Here is a 21647-nt window from a genome sequence, read left to right on the forward strand (position 1 = left end):
GGGGGGTTGGTGACAAAGATTGTATGAAAGTTCAGGGTTGAGCAGAAAAGCACCCCGGTAACCCCCCCCCCCCCCCAAGGCCAGCCAACAATTTGTTTTTTTCAACTGCCCGCCGGCAAGGAGGAGGGGTTCTAGGGGGTTTGAGAGCCCATAACTAGTAGCCGGCTTAATCCTGTTTAATCTAGATTCTACTTGAATACACAGAAATTCAAGCTAATTCTCAAAAAGGTAGAAACATGTCCGGGCTCATCAGAGCAAATCAGAGCTCATCTGGACTTGTTCAGAATTTTCTCCAGCCTGGTCCAGCTCATTTCATCACATATCCCTTCATTTCAATCCCCAGAAAAAAATCCAAAGTTCAATTCATCTTTGTAAAAATGTTGGTCAATACTATTGTTCCAGATCTGTTTGACAAATTCTTCTCAATCTCTCTATCAGATTCACAGATACCTCGCGGAACACAAAATGACTTGATCTTTTGGCAGTTTAGCTCTCCTCCAATAATCCCTGAAGATGAAGAAGATGAGAGAATGCGGCATGTTGTGAATAAAAGCATGGATGTGCTCTTTGGTGTTGAAAACTGCAAATAAAATCTCAGGTGTGGAAAGTTTGGCATTGAAGTTGTGCTTGAGTACTTGAAGAAAGCTTGTGGTTACCCCTCTTGGAATGCGGACAAGCTCCCAATGAAAACAGTCACAATTGATCTTTTGTGGTTTTTAATCTATTTGTTTTTCATTTTTTTGACTTAAACTGCTACAGCTGCCTATAAGATGCTATGCAGTGAAAAGAACGGCAAGCTGGCTGCGCAAAAAGGCCCGCTGTGGGTTTTCTGGGCCAAAAAAAAAATGGTACACACCAAATTTGTATGGATTTTTGGGCAGAGCCCTGAGCTACGGAAGCCCAGAGGGGACACCAATCGGCTCACCATTTTCGAAAGTGAAAAATCACTTTTGGAAATACAGATTTCTGTATTCCATTCAAAATACAGATTTCTGTATTTCAACATGCACAATCGCGGTGTCTGATTTGTGTTTCACCTGTTTCACCTTTCCCCTTCAGAAAAAGGTACCCGTTCCCCCCCGCTTTTTTTGCCACTTGTCCCCTTCCCCTATTTTTTTTTACCCATCGAAGATCAGCGGGGACCGGACGGTCCCCCGCCAGCTATGTCCGATCGGCCCAGCTACATAGTCATTTGTGGTTCCCCTTCGACCATTTCGTCTTCGCCAACTCAGCCGCTTCCGACGCTCGTATGTATGTAGCCCCGTCAACACCTGCAACACCAACGGAGCTCGGCGACCCAACAACCACATCCCCATCGATCGCCAAGTGCCCCGTGTCCCCCAGTAACCTCATCGTTCGCACGGCTCAAGGCTGACGACCATCCGGGTACAAAAGGCACTTATGTGGTTCTTTCGACTCGCGCGACGCCAACTCAATCAAACCTCACCCTCGCCTTCATCACTGCCTGCCCAAACTGCCCCCTCCATCGCCTGCCCAAGCTGCCACCCAAGCGAATTGCCTCCTCTGAGCCCGCGTGAAGTAAGTGTTTTTCCGGAAATCTCCATCTATGGTTGCTCTGGTTGCTGGCAAGGCACAGCTGCGGTCTGCCCTTCCAGAGCCCGCCCATCTACCCTGCTCCTCCACAACTGCAACCAAGAACTAACATTATACATGCCCCAGCCCGAAGACTTCGTCGTTGACAAATCGAACTAGGTGGGACGATTGACCAGAAAGTTAATGCCACCCAAGCAACCGCAGCGGCAGCAAATGATACCAAGGTTGATGCCAAGGGGGCGATTTACCCCCGCCATAGGAACAGCTTGCGACTAAGCTGCTCAAGGGAATCCCGAAATGGGCATTGGCTTGGAAGGCGTGACCAACTTGGGGAGCAGCACTAAAGAAATCGTCGACCAGAGTCAAAAGGTCTCCCAGATGCTCCCAACGGTCAAGACTTTGACAACTGAGTTGCTCGGCGCCGCTCCGAAAAAGAGCAATGAGCTTATCAAGGCTGTTGAAGAGTCCACCAATGCCGGCGAGGCAATCACGTAAGTAGAAGCTTCTTGGAACACAGATACAGATCCTCACAAAAAAGCCTAACACTTTTTTGACGAATAATATGAATGTAGTAAATCCCTCATAGCCATCAACGCAAAAGTCGATGACGCCAAGTGAGTTCAACTATCTCGCCTGTGATTTGTTGATAGAGAGCTGACATCTGCTCCTCGTATCTTCTGCGTCATAAAGCAGGGATACAATAACTTGGACAAATTTTTCTTGCAAATCCGCAAGAGTGAGTCCAGTCAATCTTTGGAGACCGTATCAAAACGCTCAGCAGACTGACGATGATGAAATGATAGATGGGACCCAGCTTCGGACAGCCTAGCGGTTGGGGCGATTCCGAAGCTAGCCGAGCAAGCCAACCAAGCCCATGTTGAAGAAGCGGGCAGAGCGAGCGCAGTGAAGGTGGACGGCAAGAGCGGCAAGGCGCCTGTGGACGCAAACGCCGCAATAGCGTTGAGCAACTAGCCTTTTCTGAGATGGCAGTGAGGCCCTAGGGAGAGAGCATTGTAACCAATGCAATGACAAAAATGACGGCCGCTAACTTGCTAAGATGCCAGTGATGCTGTACCCCTCCATTTTACATGGCCACTTTGGTAGAAACAGCACTTCCTCCTGCGTTCCTGAGTATCCAACTTGGCCTTGCCTCTTCCATGTACGTGCACCTTAAGGGCCAAGTCCAACTTGTGCCCTGGCAAGTTTCACGAGCATATTTGCAAAACCACAAGTTGACCCAGGATCACTTCAGCGGTTGAGAGCCTTAAGATTGCTGAAGTTCTTGCTGACTTGTCCACTGCTGGTCAAGAACTCATCATGGTCACGTGCATGAACTGCCACAAGTTTGTCACCGAGCTTCAGTTTGGTGGCTGGTGCCTCGAATGCCTTGTCTCTGTTGGTATTAAGCCCGAAAATATGGGTAGCCCGCTAGTAAACCGCTACAACATAATCCCTTCCTGCCCTGCCATCATCTCAAACCAAGGTCCTCAAGTTAACCTAGCTCCCCCGTTGACCGAGAAAATACCGTGTGCTGGCTCAAAAGCCCACTTCCGCAATATCGGCAAAGCAAAACGCACCAAAATTCCAGCCCCAACTCCTTTTTCCCGAAATCCTTTGACTTCAGCCACACCAACTGAAAATTCAATCCGTATGTTGAAGTGTGGAATCATTTTCTACCAGGATGACAAGCCAAAGAAAACTGGCATCATGAGCTATATGCAGCAAGTGGACATAAGTGTTCCTAATTTGTATCACACTCTTCAACAACAACTATGGAAGTTGTTCTCCCCCGAGCTAATTCGCAAGGAGCTAGTCGAAGCTCTTCCTAACAATCCAATCAATTGTACAGCCCTAAGCGCTAACAAGAGTGTCCTCGATGCCGATACCCTACTGCTACTTGTTGGACAGTCCACCATGAAGAAGCCTCTGCAAATTGACTTGGTCTGCGAGGATGGCGCAGGAGAAACCGACACAACTGAGAGAACCACTGCGACCGAGAGACCATTGAGGAATAGAGCAAATCTTGAACCAAACATAATTACACCGCCAGTTGCCACTCAACCCAATGAAGGTCTGACTTCCCTTGCAACTTCTCGTAGTAATGTCAATGATACTTTGTACATCCCAACAACCATCACTGCCAGGCCAAATGATGGTAATTGGGCGCTTGGTGGTACTTCTGGTAAGTTCAAGTTAATTCTGAATTAATGGCAATGCATGAGAGCTGATAAGGATCCTATGAAGCTACGGTGCCTGCTCGCGGACGTGCCAGCCTCTCGACTCACATGAGGCACCTCGGACGACCCCTGTCCAGCTCACTCAACATCAACCCGGGAGGTTGGGTGCTCGCCAATAGGCTCAAGTTTAACCACCTCGACGTGGAAATTGGCCGTAACAGTCACTCGCTTCCAAGATACCATCATCTGAAGGCAACTACTGTTCCAGAGACTGTCAAGATTGACCGCAACTTGGTTGTTGGTCAGGGTAGCATGAGGAGAGCATATTCTGCTCAGGTCAGGACTGCAGGCCGGCATGGAGGACGACCACGCATCACAAACTGGGTAGCCAAAGTCCGATATCACGATGAATTCCCTAGCATCAAACTCCACGCAACCGATGCCCGCATGTATCAAGCATGTGCACATCTCCTTCAAGCATACCAGGGTGTAATCACTCGGTCACCCAGCAACTTACTCACACCTATCTTGAGACAAAAAGCAGCTGCCTTCAGTGTACGTTTTCTATTCCACATCACATTATTAGCTTGTCCACTTCAACTCACAAACTCGTGGGTATGCTTGATCTCGTAGATTGTCCGCCATTGTGTCATCTTCATTGGTGAAGAAAGTTGCCCTTCTGAAGTCTACTTTTTGGAAGCTTCGCTTCCAGGAGACTACGTCAAATATTCTAGCAACGTTAACTTCTTGGTCAGCTCCAATGGGATGGACATCGATAACCTAGCTATCATGAATGCTTTTACGCATTGGTCCTATGTTATAACCAACGGAGCCAGCCTTGTATGTGATCTTCAGGGAGTGGGATCAACAATCACCGACCCTCAAATAATTGACAGAGATGATGCGTAAGTCCTGATTGTAATGAGTCTGGGATAGTGGATTGTCTGACTGACATGTACTTTGAAGTCTCTGGGCTGATGGAAATAACGCCTCAAGAGGAATACAGCAATTCTTAGACAACCATGTCTGCAACGATGTCTGCCGGGCCTTGAAGCTAGGCTCTCCCAGTGAGATCGTACCTAACATCTCTGAATCAAGTCAGCCTCCAGGATCAGTCAAATCACCTCCAGCTACCAACTTGCGCCCCACAACTGGGTTTGGTACCAACACAATCAACCCTGTCCATAATCGTGTTGCCATCGCAGGACTACTCAGCACCGAGCTTGAAGACGGAATTCTCCCCAGCTTGAATTTCTTTGGATCTGAACTCAACCAACCCACTGATGACCGGGCTGTGAACACCAGCGAGAGATAGGCCACCACTCAGCACCCCTGAACCGCACCCCTTTTTTTCTTCACATTGTCTTCTGCTTACACAGCAAAGTAAGCCCGTAAACCACGGTCATTTCAATTCTTTCTGCTTACACAGAAATAAGTATATAAACACAGTCATCTCTATTATTTCATGCTTAGGCAGAAACAATTACATCCACATTCATATTCATAGTCATATTGATTTTTCTCTGCTTCCAAAGAAATAAATGAATACACGGTCATTTGAGCTTGTTAAGTAAATTGACCCATACACATTGAGACTGCGGGCCCTTCCAAAAAAAAGTGGTTTGCCCGGACTGTGCAGCGCACATGGCTTTCCACATTTACAGCTAGTTGTTATGTAGTGCCTTACTAAAGAAATCCCGGTTTTTCTGCGTTTACACGCGGAAGGGCACAGGGAATTTTCATTAAAATGCTTCCCATGAAATATTTAGTGATCATATGGCATTGGAACATAACATATAAGGGATGCGCGGCAGGCTTATAGGAGAATTCTTGCTAACTGTATGAAAGGTTTTTTACCTTTCCCAGCAGTCCAAAAATCTCAGGACATTGCTATTTCAGCATAATCTCTGTTACCTGAAAATTATAGCCATTCAGTGGAATCAGAACATGAGATATGAGGGATGTGTGGCTGGCTTAATAGGAATGCCTGCTAAGCATACACCATTTGTTCTGCATTTCCCAGAAGTCTAAAGATGTAAAAAAACTTTATGATTACACATAGTCTCTGTGCCCTCCAATTTATGGCAATGGGTTGGCATCAGAACATGGAATATGTCAGCTGTGTTTATGAAACTTAGGGTAAAAACCCGTCAGAAATGAGGGTTTTTTGCCCTAGTACTATAACTGTACTGAATTAAAACACTGGCAATAATGTGCCAAACTTGTTACGTGGTAATTAACAACTACAAGGGTTTATGCACTCTTATATAAGAGGAGAATATTTTTAATTAATAAGGTTTACTTATTAAGAACAGGGATATATAAGGTTTTGTGACGTAGAAATAGCTGGTAAGCGCTTAAACTGATTGGCTGCACATCAGAGGCGGAAGTCTTACAACAACTATTTATAAAGATATAACTGTAACAATGCTTATAAGGGATATTGGAAATTTTTAGAGTTAAGATCTAGTGATTTTTGTGCCAAGAGGGCAGAAATAAAGGGATGGTTGGCTTTAATAAGCCAGAGGAGAATTTTCACAAGACAAATTACGGGTTAATGTGTGGGGAAATGTCTGGGGGGATAATTCCAGTGGCCCCATAACCTCCTTAAATACTGGAGAGGTCATTGAGAGCGCTGAAAAGTTCCCATTAGTTTTGGCTATGGGTAAATGCCAAGAGTAGACGTGTATTCTGCCTTGGTTATGGGTATTTTAATTGTATAATATTACATAACTTCCCTTACTCCCACACGTGACATTTGTATAACCAATTGTCATGTGAAATAGCTTAATATGAAGTGTAATATCAATTTGTACTATGGGTACATCTCACCTGTGGCTCTTGTTTCACGGGGGAAAGGAATTTTACTAATAAATATATTTTCGGACTTACTTCGCGCACTGCGAAAAACACTTCGCGCACTGCACAGTGCGCGGATTCCCAAACACTTCGCGCACTGCGGGTAAACTACACAACTTTTTGAAGATTTTTCTTGACAAATCAATAAACAGGCTTCTCATTGGCCTCTCTGAATTTTTTGGAAGTTTTTCAAAGCATTCTTCTATGTTTAAAAAAATCATTAAAAACCAGAAGAAATGTAGGATTTGGGCGCCTAAAAAACAAGGTTCCTATAGCCCAAAAATTTCAAATAATTTTTTGAGTAATGAGAAATGTAAGAAAAGCTACTTCAAAACTTTTCAGCCCCTTTTTGCAAGCATACAGGTTTGAAAAATGAGGATAATTTAGATGCAATGTGCTAATATGTGTTGAAGTTTCTTATTTTTCAGACCTGTATGCTTGCACAAAGTGCCTGAAAGGTTTTGAAGTAGCTTTTCTTACATGTTACATTACTCAACAAATTATTTGAAATTTTTGGGTTATGGGAACCTTGTTTTTTAGGCACCCAAATCCAACATTTCTTCTGGTTTTTAATGATTTTTTTAAACATAGAAGAATGCTTTGAAAAACTTCCAAAAAATTCAGAGAGGCCAATGAGAAGCCTTTCTATTGATTTGTCAAGAAAAATCTTCAAAAAGTTGCGTAGTTTACCCGCAGTGCGCGAAGTGTTTGGGAATCCGCGCACTGTGCAGTGCGCGAAGTGTTTTTTGCAGTGCGCGAAGTAACTCCGTATATTTTTATGTATTTTAATTTGTGTAATAATTTTTTATGTAGTTTTCCTGGTCTTTGGAGCGCTTTGTGGCTATATGTACATATGTGAAAAAATGTATGAAGGAGTAGAAATGAGGGGTTACTCTGAGCGGATGACCCCCCTTAATTTAACATGAGGATTCTGAATATTCAATAATATTTCAGGATTTGTAAATGGTCTACAAGTTTTTGCAGACTTTAGGATACTTGTTGTATCTCTAATGCTGACAGAATATAAGGGATGTGTGGTAGTCATAATTGAAAAATTTGGAGCAACTGAAAGTTGTTTTGCTCTATTTTAATCTTTTGTAATTTTTTATTTACACTTTTAGAGATTAAAATAGTGAGCAGAAAGTAGAAATTATTTTACCTGAAAGCAGTACAAGAGCATGCTTGACTCAGGTCTAGTTCTTCTCTTTCAGCTGTCTTGCAACTGTAAATTTGGCAGGGATTGGTTGATTCTAATGAAGGAGGTTTCTACATGATACCGCTTCATTAGTTCTCTTACTCCCCACTCTGGGTATGGGTCTTGGACTCACCAGTGCAGGAGCCAGTTATTATAATAACCTGGTCTTGTCCTACCACCAGTGCCAGTACGGGTGAGCTGATTCTGGGGCTGCTTGCCAAACATAGTTTGTGTCAAGTCAGCTGGTTTATCCTTTTCCGGTTCTAGAGCTACTCACCACATGTGGTGCTACCTGTGAACCTGCTAGTGCACATCCCTTACATATAAACTATATTATAATTACACACCATTGCTATAAGCTTTGAGCACAAATGATATCTTCCATTAATAATTCCCTTGAGTTATTAGAATGCAGGGACATGTAACAGAAATTTTATACAGGTAGCAGTCATGTCTCTATTAAACTCACTGTCCACAACTTGTGTCTAATTTTCTGAGGTGAATTTATTGCCAAAAAGTTCTGGGAACAGAGAATAACATTTTTCCAAAAAAGTTATTGAACACTGTGGGCTATGACAACTTGACTTCCTGGCCACAGTGCCCAGGCACTCAAAACACTTTGTGTACTGAAAAATAAATACCTAAAATAACCTCAGTGCAGGCTCCCACTCCCCTGGGAACACTCCTCCAGGGATCTTCAACCTGCCAAAAACTCATAGGTTGGTTCCACAGCCCCTTGAAAACACAGTTTGAGGGGCAGAAGCTTTGTCTTCCTTCAGAATAGTGTATGCAATGGGCAAAATAAGCAGGGTTTTTATGCACATCCCCAAGTTGACTTGGGTGGATGGTGATGTCAAAATATCATCTTGAATGGGATAGATTTTGTGTTTCTGGCTTAGCGGAAATCATGGATATTTGAACTCTTGAAATTGAAAATAACGTAGAAAATACTCACCTTGATCAAGGGTGTAACCTCTGCGCTGCAAAAAGCGCAGTGCAGCGTCTTTTGGGGCCACTTTGCTGCACTGATAATCAGCCGCTGGGTTGCTGCGCTAACGCTTTTTCATCTCACCGGAAAAAAAACTTGTATTTTAGCGCGCCAAATCAGCGGACAATCAGTGTCAAACCGCTGCGCTGTCACTAAATTCAGCGGCCGCGCAGCGGAAAACCGCTGACCACTTTTTCAGCATCAATGCGCTGATTTTGCTGTGCCACAACATGGTGATAAGGACATATTGATGTTGAATGGGAGGCAGAGGGGTTGGTTGACGTGTCCCGGCCTGCTACCGCTGTGGCAATAGTCAGCGCTGCTACCGGGGCACAGCAAAATCAGGGCGCTGACGCCAAAAAAGCGGTCAGCTGTTTTTCTGCTGTGCTGCGCTAATTGTCAGCGTGAGCACTCTTTCCAGCGCTGCGCTAACGCTGTTTGGCGGCGAGGGTCAGCGGGAGCGCTGCGCTAACACCAATTGGGCTTGGGTGTCAGCGCTGCGCTAAAAGTTCCGCTTTTTTCAGCGCAGCACAGCGGTTACACCCTTGCCTTGATGTTACTGTTGAACATGTAGGTCATGTAGGTCCCCATCAGCTTCAACTAGTTTTTACCTTTTCAGGGTGCTCTATCAGCTTGAAATGAATTTTACCTCTGCAGGGTGTGGTTGGTGGATATTTCCAAGTCCTTCCTAGGCTCACATCACATTACTTCCCCATTAAGGTTAGCCATGCTACTGTGTATTTTGCTGATTCTCTCCTCAGCAACCACAAGCCCACTTCTAGCATCCTCAATGATGATTTATGAGATCTTACTTGAGCTTTATCCTGAATGCTGATGGCATCTAACTTGGCTCACCTGTTTCTTGATAAATGGGTGACTGAAGGGATACCAAACCCCTTCTATAATTTCTGCTGATAAGGCCAAGTTTTTTTCACTCCAAGGAAATTTTCTTTTGAGACTATCATCCAACAGAAATTTTGATGTAGAGCTGAAAACAAGCCTTGACAAGATCAAATTCATCTTGGGAACTCTCTATCTTATTGAAATGTGACTGTATGGTTTGAATATGGATAACAAATAATCTGGTAAAAGAATGAATTGGATCAATTTATTGAATGAAAAGAAGAAGAAATATTACTAGCCCTCTGCATCATTTGCAATTCCAAGATCACTATCAGTAAGGTAAAGTAAAGGTTCAGGAAATTGTATGAAGTGTGCCTGGATTAGGGGGAGCATGTAGTGGAAAACATCCCACACACTACCAACAGTAATTTGATGGAATTGGAACCCCAGATTGGCCATAATTGCAGAGGCTGCTGTGTGGAACCATGGTGGTGTATGGGTAAACATACTATCTATATCTGGGTAATCTTCTTCCAAACACTGTTGAACTTGCGCATCATCAACATGAACAAGCTGGTCAACTGTGCCGAAATATTCTGGTGTACTGTAAGAGAAGTCGGGTGCACATCCAGTTGGTTGACTGATACTATAATCTCTTCTTTTCCGTGCATTGTTGTTCAGATCAACCCATATGTTGGCGCTAGCCTGGAAAACTGGTATCCAAAGAAAAAGGAAAAGCAATCTGTCATAATTTGTCAGTTGTGACCTTCCAATAAGCAAAATTTAGGTAGTTCCCACTTACTTCTGTACTGGATCCTCAGGGTCATACAAACCATTCTCCTCTTGGGTTGTGATGTTGTCAATGATGGCTCGGTTGTGCTGCTTCATCATTTGGGACCAAAGAGCCTCAATTTTTTGATTTCGGGTTGATTTGGTATGGTGCATTCGGGTATATGATTCTTCAAGAGTAATCCCGCCGGCATGATAGGACAGGTACATCTGATACATACTCACATCGCCAGTCTCTGTACCATGGTCGGCGGTGACTTTGAGTGGGACACCACCAAATTTTGAAACCAGCTTGAGGAAGTAGACTCCAATGTGGCGAGGATCATTATTTGTAACATGGGTGAAAATACCCAATATTTTACAAGACCAGGCATCAATAACACCATAAACAGCTATTCCAAATCGCTTGAGTTTGTCGTGGCCATCAATGGACCAAACATGATTTGGGCCGTATGTGCGAAAGACTCGGCGTTTGCAGGTTTGTCTAAGGCGAGCAGTCATAGCTTCTGGATCAATATCTCGTAGGACATTGTAGACAACTTGTCTGATACATTGGTTCAATTTAACCAAATATTAGCAAGGTTTCATATCTGCTTTCTGGAGAAGATTCAGTGAGGATGACTCACCGGGGAATGCGAATATTGTAGTTTCTCATAAGAAGAGTCTTCATTTGTCGATAACCAGTGTTGTTATGTAGTAGGTACCGCTGTATATGGTCAATGGCTTCGTAGACTTGACTCAGTGTCACATTTCCCTCCGTCAGATCGTTTACATTTAGCTTCAGTCGGAGTCGGCGCAAGTATCTTTTGACAGTCCGTAAGTGAACTGTGATGCCCGTCTCCTTAGCAAGTCTTGCTTGGATTTCTTGCAAATTCAGGCCTTTGGAATGTGAGGACATGATAGATGCACGAATCTGAGGTGACAGTTCTACTTGAGTGGGTTGGGGTATATCGCAATGTCTGAGGCCCCAGAGCTTTCGGTAGCGAGTCAGTGAGCTAGCAGACAAGGAAATGTTATGCCGAACTAGCAGAATCTCAAGAATTTTTGGTCCTTTGTAGCCTTTTGATAGGAGCTGCTTGACCATGTCTTGCACAAAGTCTTCTGAAGCAATGGTTTCCAGTTCACCTGGTTCTTCATCTTCACTTCTTGATTCATTGTCAGAATTGTAGGGTGAGTCGTCAGTACCGGAATGTTCCGATTCGTCGGTTGTTGTCTGATCGGCATCCATCGGAGTTGAATGACTGATCAAAACCCCAGTGCAGCTGTTAACGGTGACAGTGTTGAGGTCAATTCACCGACCCAGGTCAGATGAGATTCGTAACCAATATTGGTTCCCTTTTTTCATTATGTATGTTCGTTCCCAGTTTCCATGTTACACAAATGCGACTTGGACTTGGTCCTTTTGGGTACATAATGGAAAGAGTTTTAAACCAACATGGACAATCAGAAACACCAAAGAAGGAGGAGGTGTTTCCGATTGTGCATGTTGAAATACAGAAATCTGTATTTGGAATGGAATACAGAAATCTGTATTTCCCAAAGTGATTTTTCACTTGCGAAAATGGTGAGCCGATTGGTGTCCCCTCTGGGCTTCCGTACTGAGCCTACGCACGAAACCGGTATGAATGCCTTGTGAAAATGTATGAATTTCGGCCAAATCTTGGATTTTTGGTTACCCACCTCTATAGGGGGTTTCCAGGGTCCTGCCACTCTACAGCTCATAACAGAAACAGATACAGTATCTCCAATGTATCTGCATATATATTTTGATGTATCTGTATTCAGGGTGAAAATAGATTGGGCCAAGCAAAAACTAACCCATTGACCCATTGGGCCGCGGGTTAGGTTTGGGTATGTTTTGAAAGAAAATCACATGACCCTCGAGATAGTCATTCGGTACCCGCGGCGGGTACCTGGTACCTCGCACCCGCCTCGCGGTACTAGGTACTGAGTTTTGGCCGGAAAGCGGTGCGGTACCCGGGTACCGCCTTGTACAAGTACCTCCCATCCCCCGGGGGATTGAGGGCCTTGACTCGGTAGATCCAGCTCGGCAAAGGTCTCCCAGCAAGCTGGGAGGATTCCTCTTGGCATATCCAGCTCGCCGAGGAGACTCCTTTTGGGGAGCTGAATACACATATTGTATCCAGCTCGCGGCCGCCGAGGAACCTCCTGATGAGCTGGAGAGGAGTCCCCTCGCCGAGCTGGATACATATGTATCCAGCTCGCCGAGAGGAATCTTCCAAGGGAGCTGGATGTGTCCAGCTCGCTGTGAGACCTCCTTAGCCGAGCTGGATATTGTCTATCCATCTTGGCGAGAGATGAGTCATCTCGGCGAGCTGGATACATATTATGTACCCAGCTCGGCGAGGGATGTCCACCCGGCGAGCTGGACGCATATCCAGCTCGCTGGGTGGACTTGCCTCTTTGACCGGAGCCATTCCTCCGGTCGAAGAGGTTCCAATCGGATGGATCAATTCCTCCTTGACCGGAGGGATTCCTCCAGTCGAAGAGGAGAGCCAGTGCTTGCCAGGAGGTAGAGAATGTCAAAACGGACCCGGGTATAATTTACACCACCGGTACCCGCGTGTTTTTTTCCAAAAACAGGCACCCGGCACCGCATCCGGCACCGCCTGGCGTTTCCCCCACCGGGTTAATCGGGTAAACCCCGGACCCCCGGCCCTTGGCCCGCTCTGAGCTGCCCTCGATGACTGACAACCCGCCAGCTTTTTTCATCAAAAAGGTCACCAAGAGGTGTCCTTGATGACCAGAATGGATGCGTCATCAAGAGGTCCTCCCCTCGATGACCGCAACAGGTCGGTCATTGAGGGGAGGACCTCTCAATGACCAGAAAAGCGATGACCGACCTGTTCCGGTCATCAAACAGGTCGGTCATGGTCATTGAGGCCAATGACCTCTATTGTCAGTCATCGAGGGCAGCTCAGAGCGGGCCAAGGGCCGGGGGTCCGGGGTTTACCCGATTAACCCGGTGGGGGAAAGCGGTACTTGGGGGCGGTACCCGGGTACCGCACCGCTTTTTCCGAAAAAACGGGCACCCGGCACCGCCTGGCGGGTGCAGGCGGTACCCGCCCGCGGGTGCCGGGTACCGGTTGACATTCTCTACCGGGAGGAGTCCCTCCCGGCGAACAGTGGCTTGTTTGCCCTCTAGCTTGTTGCAAAGGACGGCAACAAACTGGATGGAGCAAGCAGGACAGCAGGACGCTGCCACACCAAAAAATATCACAGGCGGTACCCGCGGTACCCGTGGTACCTCCCAGGCGGTGCCGGGTGCACTAGAACGTCTGGGGACGGGCTGATCCTTACGTCTCACAACAGGACCTCCCCCGCAACAACATACAGCCCAGTCACAGGCCCCACAACGGCTTCATGAAGCCGTCTCCCATTCCCTTGCCCAATCTGCCGTCCAAACCCCACATCACCAGACGGAAGCAGCCGATGTTAGTTGGCTGCTTGCAGCCCGTCCACCAAACAGGTTGGCCAGAACAGATGGCCAATACACAGTGGCCCATAAACCACACGGCCAAAACATTGCACGCCATATGTACAGCACCCCACCACAACTACCGCGTGCAACCTTCTGCGGCAAGATGAAACTGGCAGGTATCACCAGGGAGGGATATGTGGCACTCTCTAGGGAGTGCCAAACCGTATGTTTATTTGGTAACACTAGCTGATGTCATATGTGTGAGCATGCAAGGAGCAGGCTTCAAGGAGTTTGATCTTATTTGCAACTAAGACTGATCTTTGATCCAATCAAGGGTGTGCAAAATTTTAATTCAGTGGAGGGTACCTTCACTTGATGCCTGGTACACCCTGGAGTTTTACACTTACTGGTGCGTATCAGCCATCAAGATGAGACACTCTCCACTCAATGACCTGGTTGTACAGCAATTGAGTGGAGATACCATTCATGTGATGAATGTTGGACAAATATTGAGTGGAGGGTGTGTCCAATTCATGGCCATATGTAGATTGCCAGCCATCAAGTGGAGACATCCTCCCCTAAATGATCCAGGTTTTATGGTCATTGAGCTGAAGGATTCTCCAATCAGTGACTGGTGTGCATCTGCCATTGAGCAGAGGGGTTCTCCATTTGGTAACTGGTGTGTATAGGCCATCAAGTGGAGACACCATCCACTTGAGTACAGGTCACTGTGCTGGGAAAAAGCCAGTTTGATGACTAGTAATACATATTGTTCACTGAGACGGACCTTTCCTAGCTTCAAGTACCAGTATGTACTGGACATTGCGCTGGGAAAGTACTGGCGCAATGAAAATTACATACTGACCATTCAGCTCTTCTTTTGCAAGCTGGGTGGCCAACATATATGGCCTCCCAAGCTTGGAAAGGCCAGATCAATGACCAGCATGTGCTGGTAATCCGGCTAGGGCTTCCTTTTCTTGATGACCAGTGTGCACTGGTCATTGTATTTGAGTTTGGAGAGGCCGCGGGTAGATGACCAGGGCATTATGGCTGTCAAGCGCGGCCTCTTCCAACTCAATGACCAGCTTATGCTGGCCATTGAGTCGGAGAAGCCCTAGCCTGATGACCAGCACATGCTGGTCATCGGGCCAGCCCTTCCGAGCTCGGTTGGCACTATATACTGGCCACCCTGATTGCAAAAGTGCATCTGGATGGTCAGTATGTGCTGGACTGTTCTTTTGGTGGAGGCTTTAGCAGCTCGACGAAAGCGCATGTTGTTCGTTGAGTCTGTGTACATGATCATCACTGCAGCAATCAACTGCTCGGACAGTCATGTCCGAGCAGTTCTTGGACAGATGTCGTCCGACTACTTCAGCAATCTATTGGGTCTTTATTTTGGAAGTCTTGGACGAACTCGGTCCGAAAACTACTCGGGCAAGACTGTCCGAGTAGTAAGTTGGGCAGTGCAGCCACTTGCAAATGTCTCCCCTCATGTTCGGCCAAACATGGGGGTGGATATCGCGAACAAAACAAAACCCCCCGGGGACACACGGGGAGACCAAGCTGATCCCTGTTTCCCCCCTGCAGCCGTAGTTGACTTGTGCCCAGCTTGAAAATTCCTGCACACGAGTTTTTATTATTATTTTCATTGCATATGCATGAAACTCCTGCCAATCCAATGCAAATGACTTTGATTGGTTTGGAAACAGCATGTCCATAATGCATCAGCATTATTCAACACCTGGTGCTGCTTAAGGATTGTTTGGATGCACCATTATACATCATAAATGGGTGAATTTATGATGTGACCCCAGGGGGCTTTAAAAATTTGGTGGCAATGTGGGGTAAAATTTAGTTTGTGCGTCATAAATTTGCACTATTTATGATGTATACCAGTGCATCCAAACAGGGTCTAAGTACCATTTGATAATAAAAATCAACATGATGTTGTTGCACAATACACATGGACACAATTATAGATATGATGAAGGAATGCTAACTGTAGGGAAAAAATGACGGAACAGTCAGGGAAAAGATTTGAAGATGATAAAACTACAAGTAAAAAAGGTGTGACTTATGCTGGGATGTCCATGGGCATTTCAGAATTGACTTCTCACCTCAGATTTCTCAGACCAGGTTTTCAGTTCTTTCTCTTCCTACTTGCAGGATCACTGAAATATTTATGCACCTGTTGATATCTACCAATCTAGCTGCCATTGCCTATAGAAGCTTGGTTGTTCTTGCCTCTAGCCTATGCATTTTTCAGTCAGGTGGAGTTAAACTGATGAAAATTGTGCAATGTGTATTCAAGTATGTCAGCTGCATGGATTGGTACCAAATGAACAGCAGATGGCACTTCAAACTTCACCCTTCTTAAATGTTTCAAAATTCATTCCTTGGTAAAATGGTAGGAAGAACTGGCTCCAGTAGCTTTCACATTTTGTATTGCAGGGAGGAAAATGGCAGGTTACACCAGTTTTCCCAGCTTTGGCACTGCTTGCTATTTAAAGAATAAAAATTTGATTTCAAACCAATCTCCTCCCAATTTAATATGGGTATAGCCATGGTATAAATAGGCCACAATGATTCATCTACCATTTGGCTTAGCCTTTGCGTTTGCTACATTTCCAAAGTCTGCTTCATTATATGATCTTATGTGTTTTTCTAATGAAAAAAAAACTCAGCTCTGCAAAAAATTCCTTGTCACTTGGTCAAGGATACTTGTATTTTGCCAAAACATGTTGTAAATTGAAGTTCACATCCAGAATTGTGGCCATGATGAACCAAACGGATGATTTCAACACAGATATTTTCATGTGTTGAAATTGAGTCACAGATTATTCCACAACCACTTCACCTATGGTTACCCTTGCATTGGCAAAATAAATAAACAAAGAGTTGCAGTTGACATTGAACTCACATCAGACCATTTGAATGATAAACATACAGTCTGGCACTCTCTAGAAAGTGCCACAAATCCCCCCCTGGTGTATTGCCCACTCGCTTGTTAGAGATTGCCAAGTGGACCCGCGCGCGGGTACCCGGCACCCGTGGGCGGGTACCCGCCACATGGCGTCGGGTACCCGCCTGCGGGTGCCGTGTACGGGTACGGGTGTCTGAATATCATGAAAAACACTGCGGGTACCCGGGTCCACTTGGCGATCTCTATTGCTTGTGGTAGTGGGGCGCGATATGCAACGCGCAATGCCACCAATAACTGTGAGAAATGTTAGAGACAGTCATTGTTTATTGCACACACATCTGAGGCAGGAAAAAATCTGCCCTGAAAACACAATACAACAAAAAAAAATACACAAAAGGGAAGCTGGAAGCGACGGAAGAAAACAGAAATACAAGAGCTATGTACAGGGGGGGTTGGAAATTTGGAAACCAGATGTACATGTGTACAAATGCATATGCATATTGAGAGCAGAGACTCTCCAAGAGGCAGAGCAGCATTTTTGCCATCTTCACCATGACTTCAAGCTCGGTAGGTGGCTGAATGATGTCCACATCAAGCTGAGAGGAGAGAGTATCCCCTGTGGCCAAAGGACCAAGCTCCTTTTATGCAAACTGGCTAATCAGCGCCTGTTAAATTGGGTGGCTTCAACGCGTCATTTTATCAATTAGATTAACCTAACTTAAATAAGTCCCTCTCTATGTGGAGGGGGGACACCGTCCCGCAGGGACCCTCCGAAGGAGGGACTTATGCGCTATGTCGACCTCGTGGCCTGAGAGAATTTCAAAAATGCTGTTTTTTGATGTTTTGTAGCAGCACCAATTCTCATTAGGTGATTAGGTGTTGGGGGAACAAAAGATGCAGAAGACCATGGAGAACCTTCCTGCATATTTTCCAAATTTTTTGAAGCCTTGAGTGGCACTCAAATTACTTTTTTATGACCACCATCATGTCTACTTCATCCTTCATTACACATCTTGCACTGTACAGGATCCAAAACTAATGATATTACAAAGGGTATTGCAGATCAAATAAAAGGGATGGGGGGAGATGGAAATAGTACACAGATGGGGACAGCTTGGGTGGTCCCAGAAATGAAAACTAAAAGGAATTTGGTCCAGAGACCCATGTGCTATGTTGATTATAAAAAAGTGCCCACCAAAAGTTGAAATTCTCTCAGGCTGCGGGGTAGAAATAGCACGTAAGTCCCTCCTTTGGAGGTCGCTTCGCTCCCCCAAGGAGGGAAATTAGCTAAGTTAGCCCCAGACCCAACCACAACACTTCTAATAGTGAAGTTAGTGGTCATTGGCACTGAATGAGTTGGGTTGGCCCATGACCTGTTAGGGTTTTCCATGACCTAAATGCAACCCAACCCAATCTAGAATGGCATTGGATTGGGTTTGGGCAGCATATTTTAATCTTCCCTGACCTGACCCAACCCAAAATAAATGTTGGTTTGGGTTTGGGCACTATTTTATGGCCCAAACCCAACCTGTTTACACCCTGAATCTGTATCCCAAAAAGAGAATGTTTTCAGACCTATGTGAATTGAGGTGTCATAAATAGAAATTAGAAAAGCAGATTAGTGACCCACTGTTTCTGCATCATCATTAACCCACAGGATCAGCCCAGGGGCTTAGAATGTATTTACACAGGCAATATAATGTATTGGAATGCAATATAAGGCCAAACAAACTGCAGCCGGAAAAACTGCAAGAGCTACTCTTTGATACAAAAAGGGGTACTTTTGCGTAGAAAAGCAGGAAAAAACTACCCTAGATGAGGAGTAGCATTAACACCAGTGGAAAACGGCTGCTTGAAGTGGTAGGGAAGCACCAGCACTGCTACCCTTTTTTTTTTTTTTTGCTTTTGCTAAAATTTAGTGTAGTGGCAGAAGTGGTACGTTTTGGCACTATTAAAGAATGTAGCTAATGGGGCTTCTTTTGTACCAAAAATTAATGTGTAGCAATTATTCCACCTTTCTATGGAAAATGCACAGATGAAAAACAATCATCAATCCTCCATCACTTTATCATGTTGAGGATTGAGATTTAAATGTTGCTACAGTAGCGCAGCAAAATTGAACGACTTCCTGTGGGCTAAAAAGCTAGATTCAGTCACTGCAACAGCACGTTTTAGCGCTTTTTGGCTGGTTTGGTTTTATTTGCAGTGTAGCAAAAACAGACAAAAGCTCGCCGACATTACAGCATCAGTGGTTAAAAAAAAGAAAAAACACCGCCTCCTAACACTTTCTTGAAAAAAGTGTAGGGTAGACCCAGCATTACTTTTGTCTCAATGGTGTTCAAAGTTGGTTTGCATAATTTTATGCATGCATAAATCATAAAATCATAAAATCTTTTTGCAGGGGATATGACTTTCTGGTAGAGAATGTCAACCGGTACCCGTTTGATGGGAGGTGCCCAAAGAGCGCAGCTCCGAGGGCCCCGGTGTCCACGTAGCCACAGGGCCAGGTCCGGTGCTACCTGAATCGGAGTTCCTATCTCCGTCTAGCGGCAAGCTAGTTGGTGACAGGATCAACTAGCGTAGAGCCTGCAGGTAGATTAGATCGGCTTGGGAGTGTCCCATGACGATGATGACGCCATGAGACCAGCGCAAGACATGCAACAAGGTCTAGAGCCAGGCAAGCAATGCCTGGGCGTTGGTTTCCCGGAGAAACAGAGAACCTCATAAAGAGGCCGGCAAGCAAGCGAGGCGACAGGAATTCCCCTGTTCCACCTCGTTTCTGCTTTCCGTCGTGCTGCTTCCCGGGAAACACTTTCCTTTTTTGCACCACAGTCATTACTGCAAGTTTCCCTTAGCATAAGCAACGCTGAAATAAGCGCACAAACACTATCTCTTCATACCAACAATCTTTTAATCCCGACCAATCAAAGCTGAGACACACTCGCTTACTTGCATAAAAAACTACCTTTGAAATCATGTCTGATATCGATAACCTCACCGGAGATGTTCTAGGTTTAGACACCAACCCGAACGCCCCAGCAGAGTCACTCGCCGCAGGCTCCAAATCCAGAAACCCAACCGCCAAAAACATGGGCAGGACGGTGAAATCGCGCCTATCACAGGCTGCAGAGAAGTCGAACCCCACCGCCGGAACTGAAGACCAGTCCGATGACGACGAGGATGAGGACGACCCGCAGATTATAGATTGCCTGAGAACTGCGGGAAAACAAGGTGAGCCTTTATAACCCATCCGTTCTCCCAGAGAGCATAGTAGATAACAAACCTTACCATAGGAGACGAAGAAGACGCAGACGTCAAAGCCAGATCAAAGATGCTGAAGGAAGCACTAGAGGCCCAAGTCGCCGGCAACTCAGCCAAAGCGGACCAGATCCTGGCGAAGATTCAGCTAAAGATGGTTACCACGGCCGCCGCACCAGCCAAGAATGTGGTAACGGTAGCGAAGAGAGCCCGCATCGAAGAAGGAGGCAACGACAGAGTGAAGGAGAACGGGTTTGTGTTCTATAAAGCCGAGGTGAACTTGTTCTTAGGGCTAGGCCTCCCCCCGTTCTTCGACAAGAATATGAAGGAACTAAAAGGCAAGCTCTCTCCAGAAATAGATAGATGCAACGAAGTAGACAGGAAGCTGACAAGCATTGGAAAAATACACAAACAGGCCCCTTGCCTATAACCATCTTCAACAAGAAGTGGCAAGATGCGGCAATCCTCCATTACTCGGAGAAGAAAGCCCGACTCGATACCTCATCAGATGAGAAGGACAGGTACACCGGGCTGAAATACCCCAGCGAGTGGGAACAGACCTTTGGAGACTGGACCCTCAACCACCGCGGGTTCTACGAGTCGTTGTCGGTAATCTACAACTACCCCACACTGGCAAGGTGGCTTCTACAACACAAGGCCAACGCCGACAGGATCCATCTGAAGGATGGCTATATGGCGGCGTTGAGGTACGACGTACACCTATGAACCAACGCTTTCGCCCATAGAGTTACAGTCAACGGCGAGGAGGCCTTCCCGGACATCTCAGTTTTCCGCCCAGACATTGCGGAAGAAGCGTACGCCGACGCCCGCAGGTTCGACAAACTCAGCTTCAAGGACAACCCCTATGCCCCAGGAGGCCCACGAGACGGAATGGATCCGGTCACCGGGATGCCTAAAGGAAAAAACTGTGAGGCTTTCTCTAACCCCGCATTCTACCCCGGCTACCAAGCGCAAGGCATGCCCTACCAGCCTCAGCCAGGTTTTGGATATCCACCGGCCCAACAGCCCCCAAGTTTCCACCCGATGCAGCAGCCTTTCTTCCAACCATTTGGTGTCCCGGCCCAAGCGCAAACAGGCCCCCCTCGGTTCGGTGGCCCAGTCAGAGACCACCTTGTCAACAAGGAAGAGGACGAGGAGGGTACCGAGGGAACGGGGGAGATCCGAGTTTAGTCGGACACCAGTATGGTTACGCGCAACCGGCCGCCCCTAACGGGGGGCAGATGGTGCTTCGAGACCCCAACGTGTGAGTCATGACACCTCAGTGTCTACAAGCCATCAAACAAAACAGCTGACCAATGAACGGTGCTGGTTTTTGTTTTTCTCGATTCCGCCACCTAGCCCACAACCGAACCCAGCACAGCCAAAGTAGGAATTTTTCCTTGAGTGTTGTTCCGCCCCCCCCCCTCCCCCCCTCCCCCCCTCCGTTTTTGCACATTGCCGAGTCTATGTCACCTAGCCCCCCCCCCTCCTTTTTTCTCCCTCTTCATTGTTCTACCTCTCACCTTTATGATGTTACTCCAGACTATGTTCCACCTCTACTCATAGCCCATTCCGAAGCAGACCGGAATAAGCGTAGTAAATTGAACATACTCGTTGAT

The 21647-nt window shown here is 46.1% G+C and overlaps 4 protein-coding genes across 4 annotated transcripts; 3 read left to right on the forward strand and 1 right to left on the reverse strand.

Annotated features, from left to right (window-relative positions):
• Positions 1-1851: 1851 nt before the first annotated feature.
• PtA15_1A909 (uncharacterized protein) lies at positions 1852-2526 on the forward strand (the record flags this gene model as incomplete). The annotated part of the gene is made up of 3 exons (XM_053165985.1): positions 1852-2045; positions 2127-2168; positions 2358-2526. The coding sequence occupies 3 exons, from the start codon at positions 1852-1854 to the stop codon at positions 2524-2526; spliced, it is 405 nt and encodes a 134-aa protein (XP_053017122.1).
• A 345-nt stretch (positions 2527-2871) lies between these two features.
• PtA15_1A910 (uncharacterized protein) lies at positions 2872-5046 on the forward strand (the record flags this gene model as incomplete). Its single annotated transcript, XM_053165987.1, has 3 exons — positions 2872-3736; positions 3799-4028; positions 4786-5046. 3 exons carry the CDS (start codon positions 2872-2874, stop codon positions 5044-5046), a joined length of 1356 nt encoding a protein of 451 aa, XP_053017123.1.
• A 5981-nt stretch (positions 5047-11027) lies between these two features.
• Positions 11028-11633, reverse strand: PtA15_1A911 (uncharacterized protein; the record flags this gene model as incomplete). Its single annotated transcript, XM_053165988.1, has 1 exon — positions 11028-11633. One exon carries the CDS (start codon positions 11631-11633, stop codon positions 11028-11030), a length of 606 nt encoding a protein of 201 aa, XP_053017124.1.
• Positions 11634-19745: 8112 nt separating this feature from the next.
• PtA15_1A912 (uncharacterized protein) lies at positions 19746-21219 on the forward strand (the record flags this gene model as incomplete). Its single annotated transcript, XM_053165989.1, has 3 exons — positions 19746-20001; positions 20064-20366; positions 20999-21219. The coding sequence occupies 3 exons, from the start codon at positions 19746-19748 to the stop codon at positions 21217-21219; spliced, it is 780 nt and encodes a 259-aa protein (XP_053017125.1).
• Positions 21220-21647: the final 428 nt, after the last annotated feature.

Source organism: Puccinia triticina, chromosome 1A, assembly GCF_026914185.1.
Source record: "Puccinia triticina chromosome 1A, complete sequence".
NCBI classification, from domain to species: domain Eukaryota; kingdom Fungi; phylum Basidiomycota; class Pucciniomycetes; order Pucciniales; family Pucciniaceae; genus Puccinia; species Puccinia triticina.